The sequence below is a fragment of the Siniperca chuatsi genome, linkage group LG2 (assembly GCF_020085105.1).
Source record: "Siniperca chuatsi isolate FFG_IHB_CAS linkage group LG2, ASM2008510v1, whole genome shotgun sequence".
In the NCBI taxonomy this organism is placed as follows: Eukaryota; Metazoa; Chordata; class Actinopteri; order Centrarchiformes; family Sinipercidae; genus Siniperca; species Siniperca chuatsi.
The window spans coordinates 12,971,944-12,994,803 of record NC_058043.1 but is presented as its reverse complement, the minus strand read 5'-3'; the positions used below and the strand labels follow the sequence as shown (position 1 = coordinate 12,994,803).

Here is a 22,860-nt window from a genome sequence, read left to right as displayed (position 1 = left end):
TGCCCAACTAATGTAGCAGCACTTCCATAAAAATTTTCAGTCCATTTTCCACCTTTCCATCATTTCCTTTATTTCCGTGGCTCGACAATTAATCCCATGATGGTTTGCTCGTAAACCCCTGCTGGCCACCGTTGAAATAGAGCTTGGACTCTGATGGCTTCATTCACTGGCATCAGTGTCAGTGTGGATAAGCACGTTTTGCCAAGTGCAACACAAAGTGAACTGGCCATGACAATGAGTAAAGTTGTCTCCCATTTGAACTCCAAAACCTACAATCAAAGCACTATGATTTATCTGTGACCAAAGTATACCCCTCTTACTCATTACTCATACTTTCAGCATTAATTTGCTTTGTTCGCGGGCCTTCATTTGTCAGTTGAAAGCCTGAATTTATTGACATATAACGTGATAATGGAAGTGTTTTTATTGAGCTTGTGGTTAAATCACTGACTGAATGAGATCAGAAAAGAATATCATCTTAGCAGTTACAGTTCATCCAAAATGTATGCACACATAGACTCAAACACACTTTCCTTTTCCCTGTCTTGGCCTGGTGCATTAGTATGTGTGGTTCTTTGGTTGCCAAAATCATCAGTAGATATCTTCAAGCATGGAGCTGTATGAATGCTCTTTTTACCCCCTTCCACAATATGATGTGTTTCCTTTTTTGTGTGTGTTTTGATCCCTCTCTTGCGGCCAAGCTGTGCTGTGGTGAGGCGCGGGTTCGAGTGGCGCTCCTGTGTTATTTTTGGCAGCAGCAGTGGTTGGTGGCTGTTGAGGAGAGAGGAGACAGAAGGGGGATAGCATGAAGCCCAAAACCAAGGCTGTTTAAGGGATTTCTGTCTGAAGGAATTGCTTTGTAATGATCAGAGACTCATTATGGATGTGTGCGTGTGTGCACTCATGCATGAACACACACACACACACACACATACACACACACACACAGAAAAAGGCTGGCATGCACATTCATTCATTTAACACTTCACAAACACATCATATACATGTTCCCATTCACAGACCACACACTCAGAGTGGCTAAATTGCCTAACATGTAAAATGCATAGTTTTTTATAGAATATATGTATGATAGAACCAACATTTAAATCTACCAGCAAATTTTAATATTTGGCCTTATTTATTTTTCAAACTTACTCTCTTGCTGTCACATGGGAACTATTTCTTGTTTGTCAACCACTTTGGTAATGCTCTCTCTCCTCTGTGGGAGTCAGTCGAGACATGCCGCCTGTTCAGGCAACATGCAGTGTCAGACATTCACGCTCCTCCCTCTACGCTTCTGAAAACACCATTTGAAAAAGATTTTCTCCGACTCTATTCTTGGCCACAGATCAAGAGAACGTTATTACTCTACTTTATTTATTTATATATTGTGGTGGTGATGTGTGTGAACGTATGCGTGCGTGTGTGTGTGTGCGGGTGAATGATATGTAATTGTGTATGTGTGTGTGTGTGTGTGTTAACCCACAAAGATATTTCAATTTCTTCAGAATATTAAATAAACATGCAGCAGCAGCAGCAGCTTCAGTGAAGCGCTGCCTGCCAGTGGGTTTTGGGTTGGATGGGTGGTGGTGCTGGTGGTGAAGGGGGAGAGGGGGTTTGTGGCCGTGGCTCTGGGGGGGTGAGGCAGCTCATGGTCAGGGCCCCCGCCGGACACACTGGCGCCTCGCGCTGGAGGACTTCTGAACCACCACACTCCTCCACCAAAACCCTGCCAACCCTGGCTCCCTGCTCTTGCTTCCAACCCAAATCACTCAGTTCTTTTTCTGCATTTTGACTTTCTCTCTCTCTTTGTCTGTCTTACTGTCTCTCTCTCTCTTCTCCCTCCTTCCTCCCTGACTCTTTTTCCTTCTTCAGTTTCCTTCTTCAGTTGATCCAAATCCAGATTAATTTGCTATTTGGCTGCCTTCTCTTTTCTCACTTACCACTGTGCTTTTAGTGGCAGGTCTTTCTGATTGTGTTTTCTCTACCTTTTCTCCTGAGGATTTTGTGTTTTTACATATACACCACCCCTTTTCTGCACTGTCTCTCTTAAATCCCTTCACTTAAAATGTTCCAAGGAAGTATTTAGTGGCTTGAACTTAAAAACAAAACGCAAACAAGAATGGTTTGGGCTGTATGTCAGTCAGAATACCATCAAGATAGTAAGCATTTTCTAAAGAAAAGAACAGTTTATGGGCGCTCTAGATATTTGTAAGGGTATTAGGTTATAAGTGTTTTTCCAACCATCTCCAAGAGATATAGGGTTATTCCTCTTGTCAATGAAAAAAAACTTTGTGCTTTCTGCTTTGTGGCCAAAATGAAGTTAACCATGCCAGCTTTACTATATGTATGTGATCTCACTATAGGTCCCCTTAAGTGACCTTAAATCTGAATGTAAAATTAATCATTTCTAACACTTACTAAATGTACATTAATGTTACATGATGAGAAATACTTGTGATCACTGATAAAGAGCCAAAGCATGTATGCCTTCATGTAATATGGTTATTCAAAAAAATCCTAACTGCACCTACTGCTGCGTATAATTTAATTATGGATGTCAAAAATCTTAAGTAGAGTGGATATGTCTTTACGTGTCACACATGCAATTTTCGTAACTTAATTTTCCCCTGGAAGCAATTTGTCATCCGGAGGCCATTAAATGGGAAGCATATTATCTTTTTAAAGGGGCACAGAGTCACCCACAACCCTCCCACAGTTCCTATAAACAAAATGGCCTCGTTTAGTGCCGCATTTGGTGCATTGGGCAGTGAGGGAGGACTCCCTTTAAACTTTAAAGGCAGTTCCAGGGCTAGAAAAGGCTGTGTACGTTGTATGGTTAGAGTTGGAAATATGAAAAGCACTCCCAAGTTTGATGATGCAAGGCACACAGACTGCAGTTTGTTTTGTCAAAAGTGAGAGGGTGGTCTGACCTCCATGACCAATGTAATAACAATTCAGTGAGGAGAGATAGGAAGCAGTGCTGCAAGATACAAGACTGTTGCATCAGCTGGATTCAAAGGCATGTTGCCACAATGTGTACTGAGTTTATGGCATAAATGAAGAAAAACACTTAATCACAGAAACACATCTATTGTGCTGTTTTGTAACATGGACAAATGTAAATGATGGCTAAATATGATAAGCACAGACATAAAATACATCTGCAAGATAGCATGACCTTTTTACCTCGTGCCCTCTCTTATCTGTTATGTTTTCCTCTTCAACCCCTGTTCTATTTAGCCTGACCTCTTCTTCTCTTCAGGTCATGTTATGGTTCACTCAGGTCAGTTTACCTTTCCCCTTTGCAAAAAAGCCTTATCTTGTTTTTACTTATGGCCTGAGTGCTGAGCCTCTGGGCATGCTGACATTCTTTTCCCTTTCTCCCCCCACTCTGCCACAGAGACCCAGTCACACCTGCAGACACCTGTGCTTTTGTCCTACTTTATGCCTCCCACAAACCCCCCGCCCTACACTCATCCATAGAGTTTAGTGCCTGTAGCTATGTCAGAGCACAGTGCATTGTTTTACTTGACTATTCACTTAGGACCAGATAATATCAGGAAAAGGGGGAGATTAGTTTTGTTCAACACATCATGATGAGTTGTTCTCTCATTTTAAACAACTGGAATGTCAGAAAGCGGAAACTCCCTGGAGTAATTCATTAAGCAAAATTTTATGTAGCTCATCAAGTCAAAATTATGGCTAAATTAAACACTGCTTGAGTGAATGTTTTTAAATTGCTTCTTTGTGTTAGTTGGGTCAGAAATGGGGCTGTGTGATGGCTTTAACAGGTGTGTCTGAGTTCCTCTGGAATAACCTTTTTATTCCTAACAAGCTTGTGTGTTGCAGTGATTTGATTCTGTAAATGGAGTACAGGGGCACAAGTGGGCAAACCATATGGAACAGATTGTCCAGCTTCTTTTTTTGCCCCTATGTGTCACCCCATGTATATTTTCTTTTTATGACCTTATTTGAAGTAACACTTAATGTTTCCTGGCTTTCTAAATAAAATAAGTAAAAATAAAGTTAAGGCTACAGTATGCCACCACCACTGCTGAGGGAGTGTATTTTAAAAAGGCAGAAAATACCAGTAGCAGCAGAAGTTTTAAAAGCCACTGACCGTCTTCTTAACCCCCCCACCCTCACCCGCTGGCCTGACACACCCTACCCTTACCCTATTCCCCCTGTTTGCCTTTTATGTTGTGGACTCGACCGTGCGCCCACTTCAGACCACCATAAACATGTCGGTCCCTGATGACAGAGTCGGCCCGGGGACGTTTTATATAAATTGACCTCAACTACAGCTCATTAGAAGCCCTAAATTGGAACCATGCACCCTGGGAAATGTAAATTTCAGTAGCTTCAGGGGGGTTCAGCTGCACAGGTCTTCACCTCTGTGATGAAACTCTTTACTTTTATATAAAACACTGTTGTTATCCATTGTGTTTTCCTTTTTTTAGGACTCATAAAATTATGTAGTTTAGAAGGATGTTGGGAAGATGGATTTTAACATATTTCTGAAATTGTTTTACATGCTTATCATCTATTTCAACCATTACCTGTTACCAACTATGGTAATTAACATATGATAATGATTCACTTTTTGAATAATTCTTTGTCTGGTACTATTATAGTACAAAACACATCTGTTGTAGGCTTCATTTAGTCTTTTCTGAGGAAGAGTGGGTAGTCCACCCACCTCAAGTATTTTTATTAGTCTGCAATATAGCCTGAATGACCTGACAGAAAATTGGACAGAAAGACACACAAGTGCCACTTGTTGTGACTTTGACTCTTGCACAAATGCAAAAAAAATGTCATATACAGTGGCAGCATAGTCTCAAATTGGACATTTCTGACAGTAAAATATACTTGATGGTCAGCCCAGCCCCTCTGCATTCGTTTGTCCACATCACGTCTTTCGTCCTGCATCCTTCCTTAATTGGGGTCCTTTGTTTGACCGCCTCCCTCAATAAACAATACAACCACAGCTCCCCTGTCCTAATCCCCTCTTCTCCTCTCTACTGACTCTGCTGGAGCATCGCTCTCAGTAATTACCCCTCTCAAGCTAGAGAGTGGAGTAATTGTCTTGAGTGTAACTACAGTGGCTCTCTGAAAGGGGGTCATTGTGTGGAGTTAAGACTTCACTTCAGTGGACGGCTTTGTTTGTCCTGTAAAAGATAATGAAAGTATTTGGTTGGCCATGGTGGCGTGGAAATGAAGTAAGATATGAAAATAACGACAGTGAGTGGGGAGAGGAGGGGATGAAGTGTGGAGGAGTGAGCAAGGAAGAGTTTCCTTTCATTTTTTGCATCTTAAAACACCTTTGCATACAAATAACACCAACAAAGAAAATGCTTTTGAAATTTCTTTACTTTTAAAAGCACCAAAATTGTCATGATTCCACACCACAACTTTTACAACACGTTTACCTTTACGAGGTTTAATGCTTTATCACTATTTACAGTATCTTATACACTCATTTCACAACAAATCAGCAAACAGTGGTAGTTCAATTCTACCATGAGCAACAACATGAGCAACAAATTAAGCTCTAATGTTTAGGTTTGTTGTAACTGATGCAGCATAGATATCTTTTTCATCGTGAAAAGTTACACAAAATATAGAAAATACATAAAAAAGTACAAAAATAACACACCTAACAATATCTATATACTGTTGTAAATATATAGTATGTACAAACAAGGAGAAGCCCTTATTAATCATTACTTTGCCAAGTGTGGAAGACTTCACAATTAAAAGATTATATAGAAATAGTTTACACGCACATCTAACTTCAAGATCTATAAATAAATCTTTAATAACATAGCCCCAAACTCCACATTATAACTAATAAATAAGAAGAAAAAAATCTTAATTTATTGCATTTTATTTTCTTATTGGCCAGCTTCAACCATCTTGCGTTATTTCAGGCATTATATTTCCTGCAGGGTGGAAGATAATCTTCCATGTGTATAATTTAAGACATAAATTAGATTATTTATGTAAATATGAAATTAAATTAGACATAGTAAGAAGCAAACAGCAAACAAAAGTGAAGCGGTAAGTAAGACTGTCCATTGATTGTTTCAAGAATAATGAATAAGTATCAAAGTACAGCTGTAAATCAGATTTTTCTCTAGGCATGCAATGCTCCATCAACTCCATCGTCCTAACCATAAGTCTCCTTCTAAAACTACTTTCCTTTTGCGGCTTCAGAGCTCTTTTCCTTCTGCTTTTGCAGATTAAATTTCCCCAGTGGTTTGTCTCATTTGAAAGGCAGAAAATGTCTATAGGCTACAAAATGTGTGCATGAGCATGTTTACTTGTATGTGTGTGCGCAGGCATACTTCTGTGTGTGTGCATGCTTGCACATTAATTTGCTCAGTTATTTCTGTGCATGTGTAAGTGCACATGTGCATGTTATATTTGTGTTCATGTACGTCCTGGCTTGGTTTCTCTTATTTGTGTGCGTATTTGTGTCTGTCTGCATTCATTTGTGCATTGGTGTATGTTTGCAGGCTTGCTCATATTTGTGTGTGTGTGTGTTTGTACTTGTACTTGCTACATAGTGAGGAGTGTACCACGTTTTTTTTACCAACAGAATGTGGACATTTTTGAAAAGTGAAGACATTTTGGCCAGTCCTCACAACTTCAAAGGGCTGTTTGAAGGTTAGGTTAGAATTAGGTTATGGTTAGGGTTGGGGTTAGGCATTTAGTTGTGATGGTTAAGGTTAGGGTGAGGTGCTAGGAAATGCAATATATCAATGACAGTCCTCACAAAGATAGAAGTACAAGGATGGATGTGTGTGTGTGCGTGTGTGTGTGTGTGTGTGGTCCAGAGAAAATGAAGTGATTGCTACCTGCAACATGCTCAGTAATTTATCATATCAAGTCTTTTCAAACATGGTCTGATATCCTGTGTATGTCTTGAAACAAAATACTGTCTTTTTTTATTTAAAAGGTGAATTTTTCACCATAAAAAAACAAACCCACCATGTCTCAAAATAATACTAGATAGACGACTTAATGAAGTTAGATCTCCAACAGTCCACTGCTGTTCTCCACTCCATTAGGTGTGCCAGTCTTCTCATCTCCGTTGGTGATTTGGTCAGTGACAGGATTGGTGGGTACAGCACTGGTGTTGAGCTCTGTGGTCTCTTCACTCCGAGGATCTGTGTCTCCCTCCACAGCTACAGCTTTCCCCTGCATTGCAGAATCTGCATGGGTCTTCTGGTGTTTCGAGAGGTGGTCGCTGCGTGTGAAACGCTTGTTGCACAGTAGACAGGTGAACTTCTTCTCACGTGTGTGGGTGCGCACGTGCCTCTCCAGTTCGTCCGAGCGGGTGAAGCGCTTCCCGCAGAACAGCCAGTTGCAAACAAAGGGCCGCTCGCCAGTGTGCCAGCGCAGGTGGGCTTTGAGGTGGGAGGCCTTGCCGTATACCTTCCCACAGCCTGGGATGTGGCAGCTGTGGACCGGCTTCTTCCTCAGGGATGCAGCCGAGGCCCCCAGCCTCTCCAGCTCCTGGCAGTTGGGGCAGTCACATGAGGACCTGGTGGGCGCGCCCCCTCCACTGTATCCCCCTGATCCCCTTGCAGGCTTTAGGCCCATGGGACTCTCAATAAGCCCTGCACTTGGCACAGGCTTGGGCTTGTACATGTCCTGGGGCAGCATGTGCTGGGAGGGCTGGAGGAGGTGCGAGGAGGAGCCCAGTCCCACAGAAGGGTAAGGAGCTGGGTTGAGTGGTGTAAAGTCGGTGCTGTAACTGGGCAGCTGTGGGCTAAGGGAAGCCTGGGGTGCTACAGGCTGCAGGGAGGCCTGGAGACCTCCGTCCGCCTGGGGCTGGGTTGCTGACAGCCAGTTGGAGTTGGGGTGGACATCCCACCAAGAGGACGTGGCATTAGCTGGAGCAGCAGTAATGCCAGGATGGATACCGGCTTTATACCAGGAGCCATAGGGGTGTGTCATGTCCAGCGAGGTATAGACACTGGTGAGGCAGTCGGCCGTTGCGTGGGCCTTGGACACTAAAAGAGACGGGTCCTGGGAGACGGAGGTCTGGAAGGAGTGGGAGAAAGGGTTATATTCTGTAGTGTAGCCTCCGGCTGAAGGAGGGGGGCTTCCAGTGGGGGTAAGCAGCCCGCCACCTCCTCCTCCAGCTGTGGTGAAGGAGCCAGTGTAGGAGTCCGCCAGCCCACTGCCGTCTGCGGTCCGCCCGTTCTTAGCTGTCTGAAGGTCAGAGGTCATGGTGTAGGACTTCTTTACTGGAGTAGTGCTGCCGGTCTTACCGGGTGTAGCCGAATCCCTGATGGGGCTTGTGCTGCCGAACTTGTTACAGGTAGCAGTTAACATAGCCAGAGGACTGGAGCCATAGCGTGCGTCTTCCTGAAGAGGAGGAGACAAGGGAGAAAATGAGACTGTCTGTCTGCAGGAAATGGCTGCTAGCTGCTCCTGCTTCTGTCAGTGTCAACTCTAATAAAAAACTTGTGTCTGACTGCCACCGCTGGCTTTTCCTGCTCTCTCTGTTTTCAAAGTGGTTAGGGTAGTTTCAAGCAGTGAATGTTAATGCTTGTATAGGTTCTGCTCTGCTCAGCAAAGGAGGTATTCCCCTGCTCTTTTGTTTCACTTAACCCACAAGCTATTCTTAATTTTGGATTCATATTTGCTGTAAAGTTTTGTCTTCACAGTCTCCAACATACAAAAACATACATTGTGTAATCATGTATAGGCGCTGTACTATTAACTGTGACTGTGTCTCACAGATATCTTGTCAGAATATTGTTTTTTTTTTCCCCTGTAGTGGTCACCATTACATTGGAGATGTTAGACGAGCTAATGGTACACTTGGTCACAACGGTCTCACCACTGTTCTGTTTAATTTTCTTACAGATTTGTATGTACCATTGTCTCTGTTTAACATCATCTGTTGTTGATTGTCAGTTTATAAAATGTCATTACATGTAAACATTCAGAATCTCCATTAGCCCTTTTAGAAAACAAAACATTTTCCACTTTTGCAGGTGAACAAATTCTCGTCTCGGTATAAACTATGTCATGTAATACTTTTTCTATTATTTCCCTTTTCCATGTGACAGGTAACTAACACCATAGCACAACATATCAGAGGTCTGTCTTTCTACTGCAACCACACACTGTACACATGGATGTAACTAATAAAAAATTACTATTATATTTCTATAATATTTCTACAGAACTTTACAGTGATTTTGCAATATGTAATGGTGAGTTGACTGATGTTATTGTACCTTAAATTATATGTGACCTGCTCTGATATCATTATAAGACTATTGTGATAATTCTATGGGGAATAAATATGTTGTGAAGTTGTCTTTTTCAGTCCAGGCGCACTACATCTCTTTTTAATCCTGTAGCCTATAACTGGCTCAAATATTATCGTAACTATAAGACCATGGTCTTTCCATTCAGACTGACTCTCCACTCAGAGGTGATTAGTAGTTATCTCCTCTTCCAGTAAGCCCTGGGGTCAGCCAAGTTTTCACGTTAATAATGTTTCATCACAGACTTTAAGGTCTTTTATTACTCCTATAATGCCTGCTGTCAGCTTAATTTCTTGCTCCCTCCACTGACAACTGTAAAGCTTCTCATGTCATTATGAGATAACTTATTATCTTTCTAATGCTTTCTATGCTCATGCATATAGGATTAATATGCCTAGAGGAAATGTAAATCCTAGGCTTATGATGAACAGCGTTTACAATGTGAGTAGTACAGTTTCATGGTTCTTAGCCAAACTCAGTCAGCAGCTCAACCTTAAGTTGCTTTAAATCACCTACCATTAAGACCTGAGGTCATTCTTCATTAATGTGCATTATGGATTTATATTCAGTCATATATTATTCTTCAGACTTTAATATAAACTCTAGCTGGAATTTCAGCAGCATTCACCTCATAAAAAGTTGAGATTGTATGAAATAAACAAGAAGAAGAAAAATCTACTTACAATTACATTCCCTACCTCCAGAATAGATGCGGCCATCCCTGAGAAACAAAATCCTAAGGAAGCTGAGGGGAGCGGGAGAAGCGCAGCTCTGAGTCCCGGGACAGTTTGGGAGAAGTTGGGCACAAACGCGGGGAAGTGTTTTGAGGCACGGGGAGCCCGCCCCCTAATTACAGACTATAGGATCTTTGAAGACTCGCTAAGAGGCAATAAAAACCGAGAGATGGAGGAGAATGGACAGAGATTGGTGGATAGAAAGAGGACATCCCACCTCCCCAAACGGAGAGTGTCGAATCATTTTTCAAGATAAATGCATGAATGGGTTACTCATCAATCACCATGTGGACATTATTTCAATTTCACTGGCATTATTTTTTCCACTGAGATTAGTCCAGTGGAGTCTGAGGGAATATACTACAGTTAACATCATCTCACAGGGAATTATCTCGCCGGATTTCTCCGCAAAGATAATGCTGTGAATTATATGCATGCTACTAGACACATTACTGTAAATAAGAAATGAAAAAAAGCTCTCTCCCGTTTTCCTCTAAGAGAGGAAAAATTACAAAAGAACATGTAGCCTCGGCCTACGCCACATAAATCAAAAAAAATTAAGCTGACCGAGTCTGTGGTTTCCATCCGAGATTTTATTATTCTGGTTTCAACCCTCTCTCTGTTTCCAATATTCTTAAATGCAGTTAACTGCCTTTTTAGACATTAACTGTGATGGTTAAAGAGACGGAACTACAGAGACAAGCGAAGAAGAAACGGATCGAGTCATTAAATAAAATAAAGAAGAGATTATCACATCAAATTAAATGAATTCAAACGGCGAATTCACGAGAGGGGAAAAGACTCGCAAAGATTGTTTCCTCGAGTAAAACGTTTGATAAAAAGAGGGAGAAATGAAAGAGGAAAGCTGACAGAAAGTTTGAAAATGTAAAAATATAAAGTCTTGCCAAAGTGGTGTTTCAAAATTGTCCAAATAACTTTCTGTCATTATTGATTTTCGAGTCTGGGACAAAAACATTTTAGTGGAAAATATACTTTGGCCTTATTTAGCTGACTTACCAATTTAAAGTTGTGTCCCCAGACTGCATGTAAGCTAGTGGCAGTGGTCTCTTTGCCTGTTACTTACTGTAAACCATTTTAAAATCACATGAATCGTAACTCCATATTGATTCATTATAAAACTTTAGGTTTATCAAATACTCCAGAAAATTATTTATCTTTGATTTATATTAAATAAAAAATAATTACATTAAACACTGCAGTATGATAAACCCACCAAAGTGTTACTCATTTTGTATTGGCTGACACATTTTTTTTATTGCATACATTTCCATATACCAGATATTCATACACTTCATAGTAGGAATAAACAAGTATATGTAAGTTACATAAAAAATGTGGTCAAAAAATGCATTAATTTTAAACAACTTTGTTTCCACACAGTGAACACCAGTGTCACAATGAAGACATGAAGGAGAAAAAAACATTATCTTTTCACAGAAAAAAATGACTAATGTATCCTAATTTGAAGAGAAAATAGAAACAAATCTGTATTTAGTGAGAAAAATATGCTTAAAGTACTCTTATTTAATATGCTATTATTAAACTGTGTTACATTTTTAAAATGAAGATACATTTCAGTTTTGGATTTACTCTAATTGTCTGTCAGGTTTATTAGGTAAAAGACACGTTCATTTTAGAATTTCATTTTTCAAGACAAAAACTCAACTTTCAGTCTCAACTAAGACAGATTCTCAACGTCTTTTTGTGGGCGTCTCGTTTTCTCAGAGGAGAGCACAGAAGATTAAAATTGTTGTCAAAAATAAACATATAATTTCTGTCCTTATTTTCTCCTCAATTACAGGGCATGGTCAGAGCAGGGCTTGTCGTTCTGGAGAGTCTGGCCCTCACATGAACACAGCGGCTATATTTGGCAGTCTGCTCTCCAACTGACCTTCATCCCTTTATTTTCTTATTCCAGAAGGGGTGTGAGTAGAAGAACAAAGGCTACTACATGCAGTAGTTTACACTCCTACAGGATTGGGCTCTCAGTCACATAAACCTATAAACCTCTTCTCAGACTGAGGGCAAAGTGTCACAGAAGGCAAAATAATGCATCTATCTGTCTATCTATCTATCTATCTATCTATCTATCTATCTATCTATCTATCTATCTATCTATCTATCTATCTATCTATCTATCTATCTATCTATCTATCTATCTATCTATCTATCTATCTATCTATCTATCTATCTATCTATCTATAAAATCCTCAGATACATGTATTAAACGTGGCAATCTTTTCACACTTTCCTAGGCATTTCCTTCCCCTCTCATTTGACACATGGTGTGTTACTGGTGTAAGTCTTTAAGTGAACTGTTCCTTTTCTTCTTAGTGTTCATCACTGCTTTATGTTTTACATTTAAGTGAAATGAGAGGGGGAGGTAAAAAAGCTCCTATACTGCTGTAATGTGGTCCGCAATGAGCCGCTTTTCCTCATTTTTTATAAGACTTGTAGTAATCTAAAACTTTGGCGTGTTCCCATTTACAGTTCTCTTCAAAAGAGAGCAAGTGAGATCTATAATTAGAGAATCCGTTAAGCTCTTAACAGCCTCTTCAAAAAGCTTTCTCTGCTCTATTTACTATTTCTGCTCTGTGTGGTTTTGATTTTTGGGTATGTACAGTAGGTACTGCAGGCTTGATGAACCTTGGGGCGTTGGGTGGGCGCGATTATGTTCCCCAGGGCTGATTATATGTTTCAAATGGACAATTATTGTCCATATGACAGCTATCAGTTGTATTAGTAGTTGCAGGTTTTTGTAGTGTTGCTAGCTCATTAGCCTAAGCCTGTTTGAATCCAACAAGTGGCATGTGATTGCTGAATTAACAAAATACGGCCAGTTTCCTTTAGAGAATTCTGGGTAAAGACCTCAGATCTCTGAATTGTGTCTCAGTGCAAGGAGTTCATATACCAGTATTTGGTTTTGGATCAGTGTGTTTGATAGTTAGTGAGTTAGTTAACATTGAACTTGTCTTGTTTTGTATTCAGCTTTTCTGCATCATAGGAAAAAATGCCCGTACATTGACAAGAAAAGAAGGGGCTCTTCAGATGCAGAAACAAATCAAATTATCACATGTGCAAAAGGTAACAAAATCTGTCAGTGTGCAGGCATTTGTTCCTGTGATATGGGACTGTTTGAACTTTGGTTACACCTGACACCACTTCTTCAAAAGCCTGGATTCAAGTTCATAAACTTTTATTCACCTTTGGCAATATGAATGAGCAAATCTTAAGACAATAAGTACTTGATTACCAAAGTCTTATACAGGCATAGACTGTAGGTGTGTGTGTGTGTGTGTGTATAATATGATTACATTTCCTTGATTTCATTACTCATGACCTTGTTGTAGTCCTTATTGTGCGTGTAAGCTACCTGCCGTAACCAAGAACAGACACAGTTTGCTCTCTCTGTGCATCGGCACATGCTAATTGCTGTATTTTTTTACATTGTTTTTGGGGAATAGAAATTATAATGTATTCCAAAGCCTTGGCATCAACTTCTTTTGCATTTTGTCGCTGGCAGAATTTTTTGCCCTTTTTTGGCTTTTACCAATGTTTCACTTTGGTAAAAAGCAGGAAGCAATAAGACTGTCTCCATCATGTTCAACAGTGGTCAACTTTTCCGTGCAAACCTTGTAGTCAAGCCGTTTCACGCTGGCAAAGATTCTTCTGGTTGCTCAGCTCTACAGAAAATGAAACCACTCCCAGTAACAAGTTGATTGAAGTGATGGCAGTGAGTGCACAGTTTGTTTGCTGACATCCTGAGAGGAGATAGAGTCTACTCCTTGTCCTAACATAGTTCACCTCAGGAAAGAGAAACTTGGTGGTTGGAGTTTAAGTGGCATACATTCTTTGTCTTGTGTACCAAGGACACTGAAGTGTGTGAAAGGGAATAAGAAGACAGAGGTGTTGAAGTATGCAAAGGAGAATATAATCAGAGAGTTATTTTAGAGGATCTACTTAGGCTGATGTGCTGGTAGATATTTAGACCACAATTTCTTTTTAACTTATACAGTAAGTTAAATATCAGAGTATCTGCAGTACTTGAGTAGGGAATTTAGGCACTGCAGGCATGCAGTACTCCCAGTAGCTTTCTTTTGTACACTTTAATGCTAGCAAGTTTATCCAGCAGGCATCTTTCTTGAAATAGTGAAAGGTTCGCCAGATAATTCATCTTGGTGGTAACGCAAAAGCACAGCAACAGCAGTACATACAAGCATGAAACAAAGCAGTGGGACTTATTAGATGTTAGGCTATGTCTATACATTGACATCACATGTTTTGAATGCATCTTTCTTTTGGGGGTGAATGGTCTTCTGTTTTCTACATTGGTTTTAAATTGGCCTCTTGGTATCATTAGGCCATTACAGCAACCAAGTAAGTGTGTATAATGGTGGATCAATGGAATATCTCGCCATAATGCATTTCCCTTGACATTCCCCTCTGGGCTGCAACCCTCAGAAAATTAACAATGTTAATAATACTGCGACAGAGGGGGAAAATTGAAATGATTAGATGTGTTTTACTTCGCTGCTGATGGAAATGTGGTGAGAGGGAATCAGGGTCAGGGATAGACTTGCCTTGCAGCATGACTCCGTGCTATTTTTCCAGGCTGTGTGGTCAAAGATTCAGAGAGCTTGTCAACGGAAAATGAGAGAGCGAGAGAAGTGGGGGAGAAGAGAGAAAGAGGGAGACGTATAGACAGAAAGACTGGGTGAGAGAGAGAGACAGGGTGGTGAGTTATACAACGCACCAGTGAATATCATGTTCATTTGTGCTCCTGTTGATGCTGCTGATTATGGCATCAGATGTTAGTCACTTAGGCCTTTTTGAGTCAGACATGAAAAGCGACAACATGCTTTTAATAAAATGACCTGCCCGGCTCAAGTGGTCTGTCTCTACTTTGGGGCATGTTGGTGGTTTTGAGTAATTCAACCACCAACAGGCTGCATTTGAACCAGTGGACAGAACATATTCAGTCACCAGACATGGTGGTAATCACATATAGCACTGAGGAGAAAGTAATCCTTTCCCTACAGTATATAAATGCAAAAAACTAAATGTTTGCCGCTGCTTACTACTTCAAATATTGTTTCTAAAGAGCAACATAATTTCAGTCTCCCACCCCCAGCAAAGTCTAGTTCATTCCCGTCAGTGACCACACATGTCAGAAATAATCCCACATGGCACTGGGGAGACATTAATTGTTTTACTCTATGTAGAATATTTTACTGTTTGCAGAATGACAGTTATTATCCCACTTTGGAATCACAAATGTTGTGTAACATGCCTAATATGCTGTTTATCATGCAGGGTATTACATGCAAGTATCAGCTCTAGAAACACAGAAGTCCATCTACTCCCAAACAAATCCCAGTCCACCGCCTTCTTGCTGTATACAAGCCGACATCTGGCCTGTAATCTCCCTGTCTGTCGAGGAGACCTGCGGCCACCTAATGACCCCAACAGGCGTCATGCATGCAATTGCTCAGGATGGCGCAATGACAGTCTCTTTCAGTGTCTCTTTATACATACTTTGTGAAATGAGAGGGACTTTGCGGAGTACTACATTTTTCACTGGACACTGCAGGTTGTCTGGGAAGCAACATACATGCAGTGTGGCACGGTTAGACATGTGATTGATCCTTAATATCTTAAGCAACCTGTGCTGCATATTAGAAACACCTTTTTATATGTGATACACTATCCACACTAGGATTTCTATTAAACTGATTTGATGGGTAATGTGTGGAAAAATGTTTGCTTCTTTGATGGAAAAAACTTTGGTGGTAAAATATTTTATTTTATGGCAGAGATGTAAACATGACACTCAAACTCAGACTGAAGTTACAAACATGAGGACTTCAGACTTGACTTACTTGAAACTTTACTCCCTAAAGACTTGAGACTTGGAAGTAAAAACATTAAAGTCACAGCTTGAATATTGATTTACTGGACTTGTGCATTATTGGTCTCAGTTACGTAAAAGTCATTAGTACTGTAACACAACTTTGAAACGATTCTTTTCTACTGATACTTTTGCGAGTTCGATCCTTACTGGGTCTGCACTGGTACGTATGGCCTCCAGGAAATAGTTATATGCTCGCACGCTAAAGTCAGACACTGACAAAGGCTCTCTGCTTCTCCCGCCTACTCGGCTTTTCTATGTTACCAAACTAACTGCTAGTCATTAAAATGGAAGCATTACAACCTTGAACAGTGTTACAGTCTCAATCAGTACTACATGACAAAGTTGCCTCAAGCAGTGCAGGTGATTACTAACTGATACACGTTTTCCCCTCTGGGCTTACCCTAGCTGCTGTGCTCGCTGCTGAGAACGTGCTGAGAACGTTCAGGACCATCTACTCCACTTGACCTGGTTTATAGACAACTTTTAGTGCCTGTTTGTTTTGTATTTAGATTTTAATTATTTTATCGTCTCCAGGTAATTTCTTATTTCTGCTACTGTCATGATTCAACATACAAACGAGTTAGTAGATTTTTAAAAATTTACTGTAAAATAACACACGTAGCATCAACGCAATTATTACAGTAAACTCAGTAAAACACTTCTTAATTTCACAAGTTATCAGCTTTATGTAGCCTACAGTATTACAATATTTTGGGAGGATAATGGAGCATATTGCTTCACCTCCACTCGATATCTACATATGTTAGTGTGCCCCACACTCAACACTAAATACTTGAAAACTCAAAATACTCTATACAATTAGCAGTCCAGACCTGGGTATACGGATGTAACGTAACACTCCTCCCAGCACAAGTTTCAGTACGCTTCAAACAAAGTGCTTGTCAGATCATCAAACATATCGGGGGTGCAAAAAGTTTTGTAACTTTCTGAAACTGACAGTTCAACAAACATGCCTACCTGGCTGGGTGTGCAGACTGTAGAAAGTCGGCAGGATTTACAATTCTCTCTCAAACATTTTTTTTTCATTCTTCACACAACTACTTCTGCCACTTTTTGTATGTACAAATAAATGCAACACCATGAACACCTTCGAGGAAAGACTGTCCAAATGTGTGCAATGTTATTCCCATTTGTACGATTATTTCATCTCTCCCCTCTCAATGACAGCAGGCTTTTCATCCTACCTTCAAGCCTGGCCGTTTGGAACCGTTATAAAGGATTTACTTTCAGAGGTGGCCAGCCGACGCTCCATACAAATCATTTTGTTTCAGCCATACCCCGGCCTTAATCATAAAATTAAGACTCGAGACTTGATCTGAATGACTTGCCTTGCCTCAGATTTGCTCAGAAACACTTAAAAACAACTTTCTCTCATTGTGTTAAAAAAGTGTATGAAGTTTGTAACCAGTGTAGAACAGTTTAGATTGAAAAATCATCACAACCACTCGTAAAGATTATTCAGCATGGTGAGCTACATGTGAAAACCAAGTCACATTAGAAAAGAAGTGTGGTTGAGTCCAGGGGGGGTAGCAGTAACTCATATGTGTGAGTTAGAAGTCCATGTTGGCATACTGTATGTGTGTGTGTGTTTTCATGCTTCCACATGTTTCATCTGACTTATCAGTTATCATTTAAGCCTGTTTAGCTTTTTGCTATCACATGTTAAACCTTATTGATTACTTTGAACACTGTCATGTCAGAAGGTACCAGGCTGTACTCCACAGGGCAGCCCCCCCCCCCCAAACCTCCCTGCCTTCTCGCTAGGTTTATACATATTTAGTCAGTGCCCCCAGACCCTGACAGCAGCTGGTGCTGAGGTTTGGGTGGGAGCTCATTACTCCATGGTGGAGCCCTGCCAAAAGGAGGGGAGGGTTTTTTAAAGGGAGTAAATTGAGGTTTTCTTTTTTGGGTTACTTTATTTCGTACTGGCAAATCCGACTCCATGCGTCGTGTGATCTGTTCCACGTGTTGTGTGTGTGTGCCACCAGCAGTCATCTCTGGTCCCCTCACTCTGGAAATAACTTCCGTTCTCCTTCATTTAATGAACTCCCCTCTTGGATGTGCTTATTTCACTGAAAAAACCCAGATTTACTATTTAGTAAAGCCTCCTCACTTTTGGAGATTTCTTTTTTCAGAAGTCAAGTCTATTAATACATTTGGACATTTTCTCAGCATATAAAACCCTCTGACATGACATTTTCCTTAGTTTTCCTTGGAACTAGTTAATGGTTTACTACAATTATGTCAACTGGCAATCTTATATAAAAACTTAAATACAATAATAATCTATACTCAGTGGTGGAAAGTAACTAAGCACATTTACTCAAGCACTGTACTTAGTAGAACTTTGAGGTACTTGAACTTTACTTGAGTATTTCCATTTTATGCTACTTTATACTTCTATTCCACTACATTTCAGAGGCAAATATTGTACTTTTTACTCCACAAACATTTATCTGACAGCTGCAGTCACTAGTTGCTTTTCAGATGAAGATTTTACATTGAAAAACATATAATAAGCTTATAAAATAAAATATAGGCTGAGAGTTGTGGCCCTTTGTGAAATTTCAAATGTCTGTTGTCAAAAAAATGCCTACAAATTTGTGTAGAAGAACTTTCTTCTTTCCTACCCCATACATTAATCATCTCACGACCTCTCAGATTTATCTCGTCACCCTTTGGAAAGTTGGAAACCACTGGACTAAACTACCTAACTATATATAAAGTAATTAAAACTTCCTCCACCTCAGCCAGCTACAACAGTAAAATGCTGCTTATGCATTGTTTCATCAGTATTTACATTCTAATAATGTCATATATAATAATATATCAGTCACAGGAGACATTTTTCTATATAACAAGTACTTTTACTTTTGATACTTTGAGTGCATTTAGCTGATAATACTTCTGTACTCTTTCTTAAGTAGGATTTTGAATGCACGACTTTTACTTATGATGCAGTATTTTTAGATTGTTGTATTGGTACTTTTACTTAAGCAAAGGATCTGAATACTTCTTCTACCACTGCATGTACTTTTACAGGCTTTACTTTATGAATCTTACAAAATAAAAACCGGTACACTGTGAGAGCCTGTAGTGGTCCACCACTCACAAGACAAAGTCTCCATCTCTCTAACTCCTTTACTTCTAACAGAGGATCATTCAAAGCTTTACATTTGATGTCTTAGTGCCATAACGATGTGGTTTGGAGGACTGAAACAATTGTTTATTTATGAGAGACATATTGCGCTGCAGGAGAAGGATAATATCTTCAAGTGGGTCAAAAGAGTGCATTCGTCTTTTTGTTCTAGACGGGTGACCAAGAGTATCAGATGTCCCTGTCTATTGAGCGATTGGTGGAACAGAAGTGAAGTGTTCTTGACTTGTGTTTCCTCTTTTGGAGACGAGACTGATGTGGGGACTTCCTGGTGATGCTGATGAAGAAGAGAGAGGGGGATCAAGACAGGGTTAGAAATAGAGGGGTGGTGGATTAAAGCAGGGTTCAAAACTGTCAAAACCGGTGCTTGATAGATGCAAAAGGTCCAGAGTGTGAATGTGCAGCAGGCTGGAAATGGAAAAAGGCTGTAAGGATTCACAGAAACGGTGAGAGGAGTGGGCAGGGCATACAATACAGAAATAGAATGACATTATAGGTAGGTAAAATAAGCAGGCCGTACCTAAAGGGGACTTTATTACTTATAACCTAAAACCCCTAAAATCAAAACAAAAAGGCCAAGCCGCACCATATGTGTACAAGAGGAAGCTGAAATCTTCTCTCCTTTAGACCACCCAACGCTTCACCCACACACTCTCCTGAAAAACACTGAGACTATGCAGGACTGAATCAACCAAACTTAATTTCACAAGCTCTTGGAACTAAATTTAATACTTTCAGTTAATCTATTCTTTTATGATTGGGAGAAACACCAAACCACACGACTAAAACAAACGGAATAAAGGTATTGGGCAGTTTTATTTCTCTTGAAAGAAAAGTGCCCTGTTGCTGAACAAAAGTTTGGACAAAACTTTGATCAGGAAGCACGATGATTTTTTTCAAGAGATGAACAATTTCTTCACACTGACTGAGTCTACTGGAGTGCAAATGTAGAAATTCTCCCAAAGCCCATGGCGCTTTGACTGAAAATAAAGAAGAAACCTTCCTTCCCCCCACTTGCCTGAAGCCACAGCATGTGGTCTACTCTGTTGCTGCTCTAAAAATGGAAGGCGGGCGGCCTCGGGAGAAGCCCAGAACAGCCTCCACCGTAATGGCCGTGTGGGTGTGGCCCCTCGTAGCTGGCTTTTGAGGGGGCCCCTCCCGGACGCCCGCACCCCTTGCCAGCGCCCAAGGGCTCCAGGCTGCCTGACCAGAGACACCGCGATGCGGCCCACGCTGAACCCAGGCCGAGCCGGGCTATGGTGGGCTGGGCTAGGCCAGGGCCAAGGCAGGCTCCACAGCTGCTTCTCGGCAGGTTCCTGTGCTCCTGCCCTCTGCTGGGGTCACAGAGAAATAAGTCAACACAACACAATAGAGAATAGTCCATCAAAGACTTGTATGTCTGTATGCCTGAAGAGAAACGTGTCCAGGTGCCCCACTGAGAAGCATTTCAACCAATGTCCAACCATGTCTTTTTTGGTGTTTTTATTATTTAATTATTTTCATTTATTTATTGATTTATTCATCTCCATGTATATGTTGTTCTAACTTTGATACTTTATGAAAAAATAGAGACATTCTCATACATACATTGTTTGTATAATTGCAACATAGCAGTGGTGGACTGTAACTAAATACATTTACTCATTTACTGAACAGTAAGCATAATTTTTAGGTACTTGTACTTTATATGAGTATTTCCATACTTACTACTTAATTGTTTAACCACCACATTTATAATTTTTACATTTGCCTGACAGATATAGTCATCAGTTACTTTGAATATTAAGATTTTACATACAAAACCTTTGATGAGGCTATAAAGTATGATGTACTGTTATAGGATCAGTAATAAGAATCCTTTATATAACACTTTATTATTAACACTGCATTTTGCTGATAATATTGCACTTTTAAGTAAAATTTTGACTGCACTGCATTTTACACTGTGGTATCACAACTTTTAGCAATAACATGAATACTACTTCCAACAATGCAACATTTGAAGTAAAAACAAATACAGTACACTTCTGCAAAACACAGACAGTATGTAGAGTCAGTAGTAGGTGCCTGGCAAAGACTGACGCCAAAAGATGAGAGAATGAAATGAGCTGGTACGCTATGTGCTACCATTTCCACTGTTTTAATGTGGTGAAGAAAAGGCTTTAATCCTTAAAAGGATCTTTGGCAGGTCAAACAAACAGTGCAATTCCATGTACGCATCCTGTAGAGGAGTAGCCTGTCATTGAAAGAAACATACAGCAACAAACCCTGAAGAACACTGTCCATCTAAGCACATATTCCACATCTTGAAGCCCTGTAATACAGAGAAAACTGAAGTTTTGAATGAAGCTTTGCCGCGCAGCGTGATCACGCTAGTTTTATTATGTTTCAACACATCTTATCCAAGTTCCTCGGTTGCTGATCATGTTGATTTTTAACCTCTTGGCCTGTATAGTCGATATGCACTAACCATGTGTAATATATCATTGCATGGTCACTTCAAGTTTTGCATGTAAAACTGCACATCTGATGGTAATGCGGCCTGAACTGTGACAGTGAGTGATAGGGTGAAGCCAGCCAGTCACCTTCTGGTTTGAATCAGCGGAAGGGATCGGAGGGGGTTGCTCTCGGTAGGTTGGCTTTTATTGCTTCTCCCCTTTGGTTTTAAACAGATCTGCCTGTTTGTGGAAGTGTGGCTGGCGGTTGGCTCCTCAGCTGGCAAGGCAGCGGCGTTTAATTGCTCTTTGTTGTGGCGGGTTGGGGGAGAAAGAGGCCCTGTGGTCACTGCTGCACAATGGCGCTTTGGCCTGCCAGCAAACACACACAAACACTCACACACACATGGATACTCGCACGTGCACTTACACACTTACACAAGTGTGCTATGCATACTTGAACACACACACATGGATCAGCACTTAAGACCAGATGCACATATGTGTACCCCAACTAAGCATATTTTTGTTAAAATTCACATTTCCTAATAGCTCCATATGCTTTGTTTTCCTCTCTTTTGTATTTTGAAAAAAGTAGATGTTACCGCTCACAAGCCACCATATAACAGGGCACATAGGAAACAGCTTAATGGTGAAATAATGTTGGTTTATAATGGAGATTAACTAAGTGTTGGAGAATAAAGGAGAAATTACAGGGAGAATAAACAGAAGCAGCATGGTTTGTATGTTTGTGCTGGGCAAGCATATAATTATCACATTTACGGGGAAGAGCTGCTGAATAATGGGTCATAGTGGGTGTACTCTCAGGGCAGTGTAACTTCCCTGATTGGCCCCTCCCATACTGTGTGTGTGTGTGAGAGAGAGAGAGAGAGAGAGAGAGAGAAAGAGAAAGAAACCTGAAGACAGTTGATTAACAGTTGACTTTCAAGGTTATATCACATGATGAGCTAATGTTTGTATAGAGAGCAGTAAATACATGTTCCTCTAAACCAGATCACAGTCTGATTCTGATAGGTCTTCCCTCCTAAATGTTTAAAAAGTGTTGCCATGTGGATCACACTATATAGTTTAATGCAGTTTTACCTTCCTCCTCCTCCACTTCACCGTCTCCAGTGATGCGTTCGTCCCAGCCAAAAAAGTCTTTGCCTTGTTTACTTTTCCTGCTGCCCCTGCACGTGTGTTTATCCAAATCTAAAGTATTCTTTTTTCTGTTCCTCCGTCACGGTGGCTTTTGTGCTCAGCTGTGGTGAGTTTTGTGTAT

The 22,860-nt window shown here is 40.5% G+C and overlaps 1 protein-coding gene across 2 annotated transcripts; it reads right to left on the bottom strand.

The window, feature by feature from the left end:
- Positions 1-5,358: 5,358 nt before the first annotated feature.
- sp7 (Sp7 transcription factor) lies at positions 5,359-10,142 on the bottom strand. 2 transcript variants are annotated; one of them, XM_044169491.1, is made up of 2 exons: positions 9,998-10,142; positions 5,359-8,385 (listed from the first exon to the last, which is right to left on the bottom strand). In XM_044169491.1, exons 1-2 carry the CDS (start codon positions 10,016-10,018, stop codon positions 7,039-7,041), a joined length of 1,368 nt encoding a protein of 455 aa, XP_044025426.1. In that variant the 5' UTR covers positions 10,019-10,142; the 3' UTR covers positions 5,359-7,038. The 2 variants fall into 2 exon arrangements, with proteins under 2 accessions (XP_044025426.1, XP_044025417.1); XM_044169482.1 differs by having other exon boundaries at positions 9,983-10,131.
- Between the last annotated feature and the right edge of the window lie 12,718 nt (positions 10,143-22,860).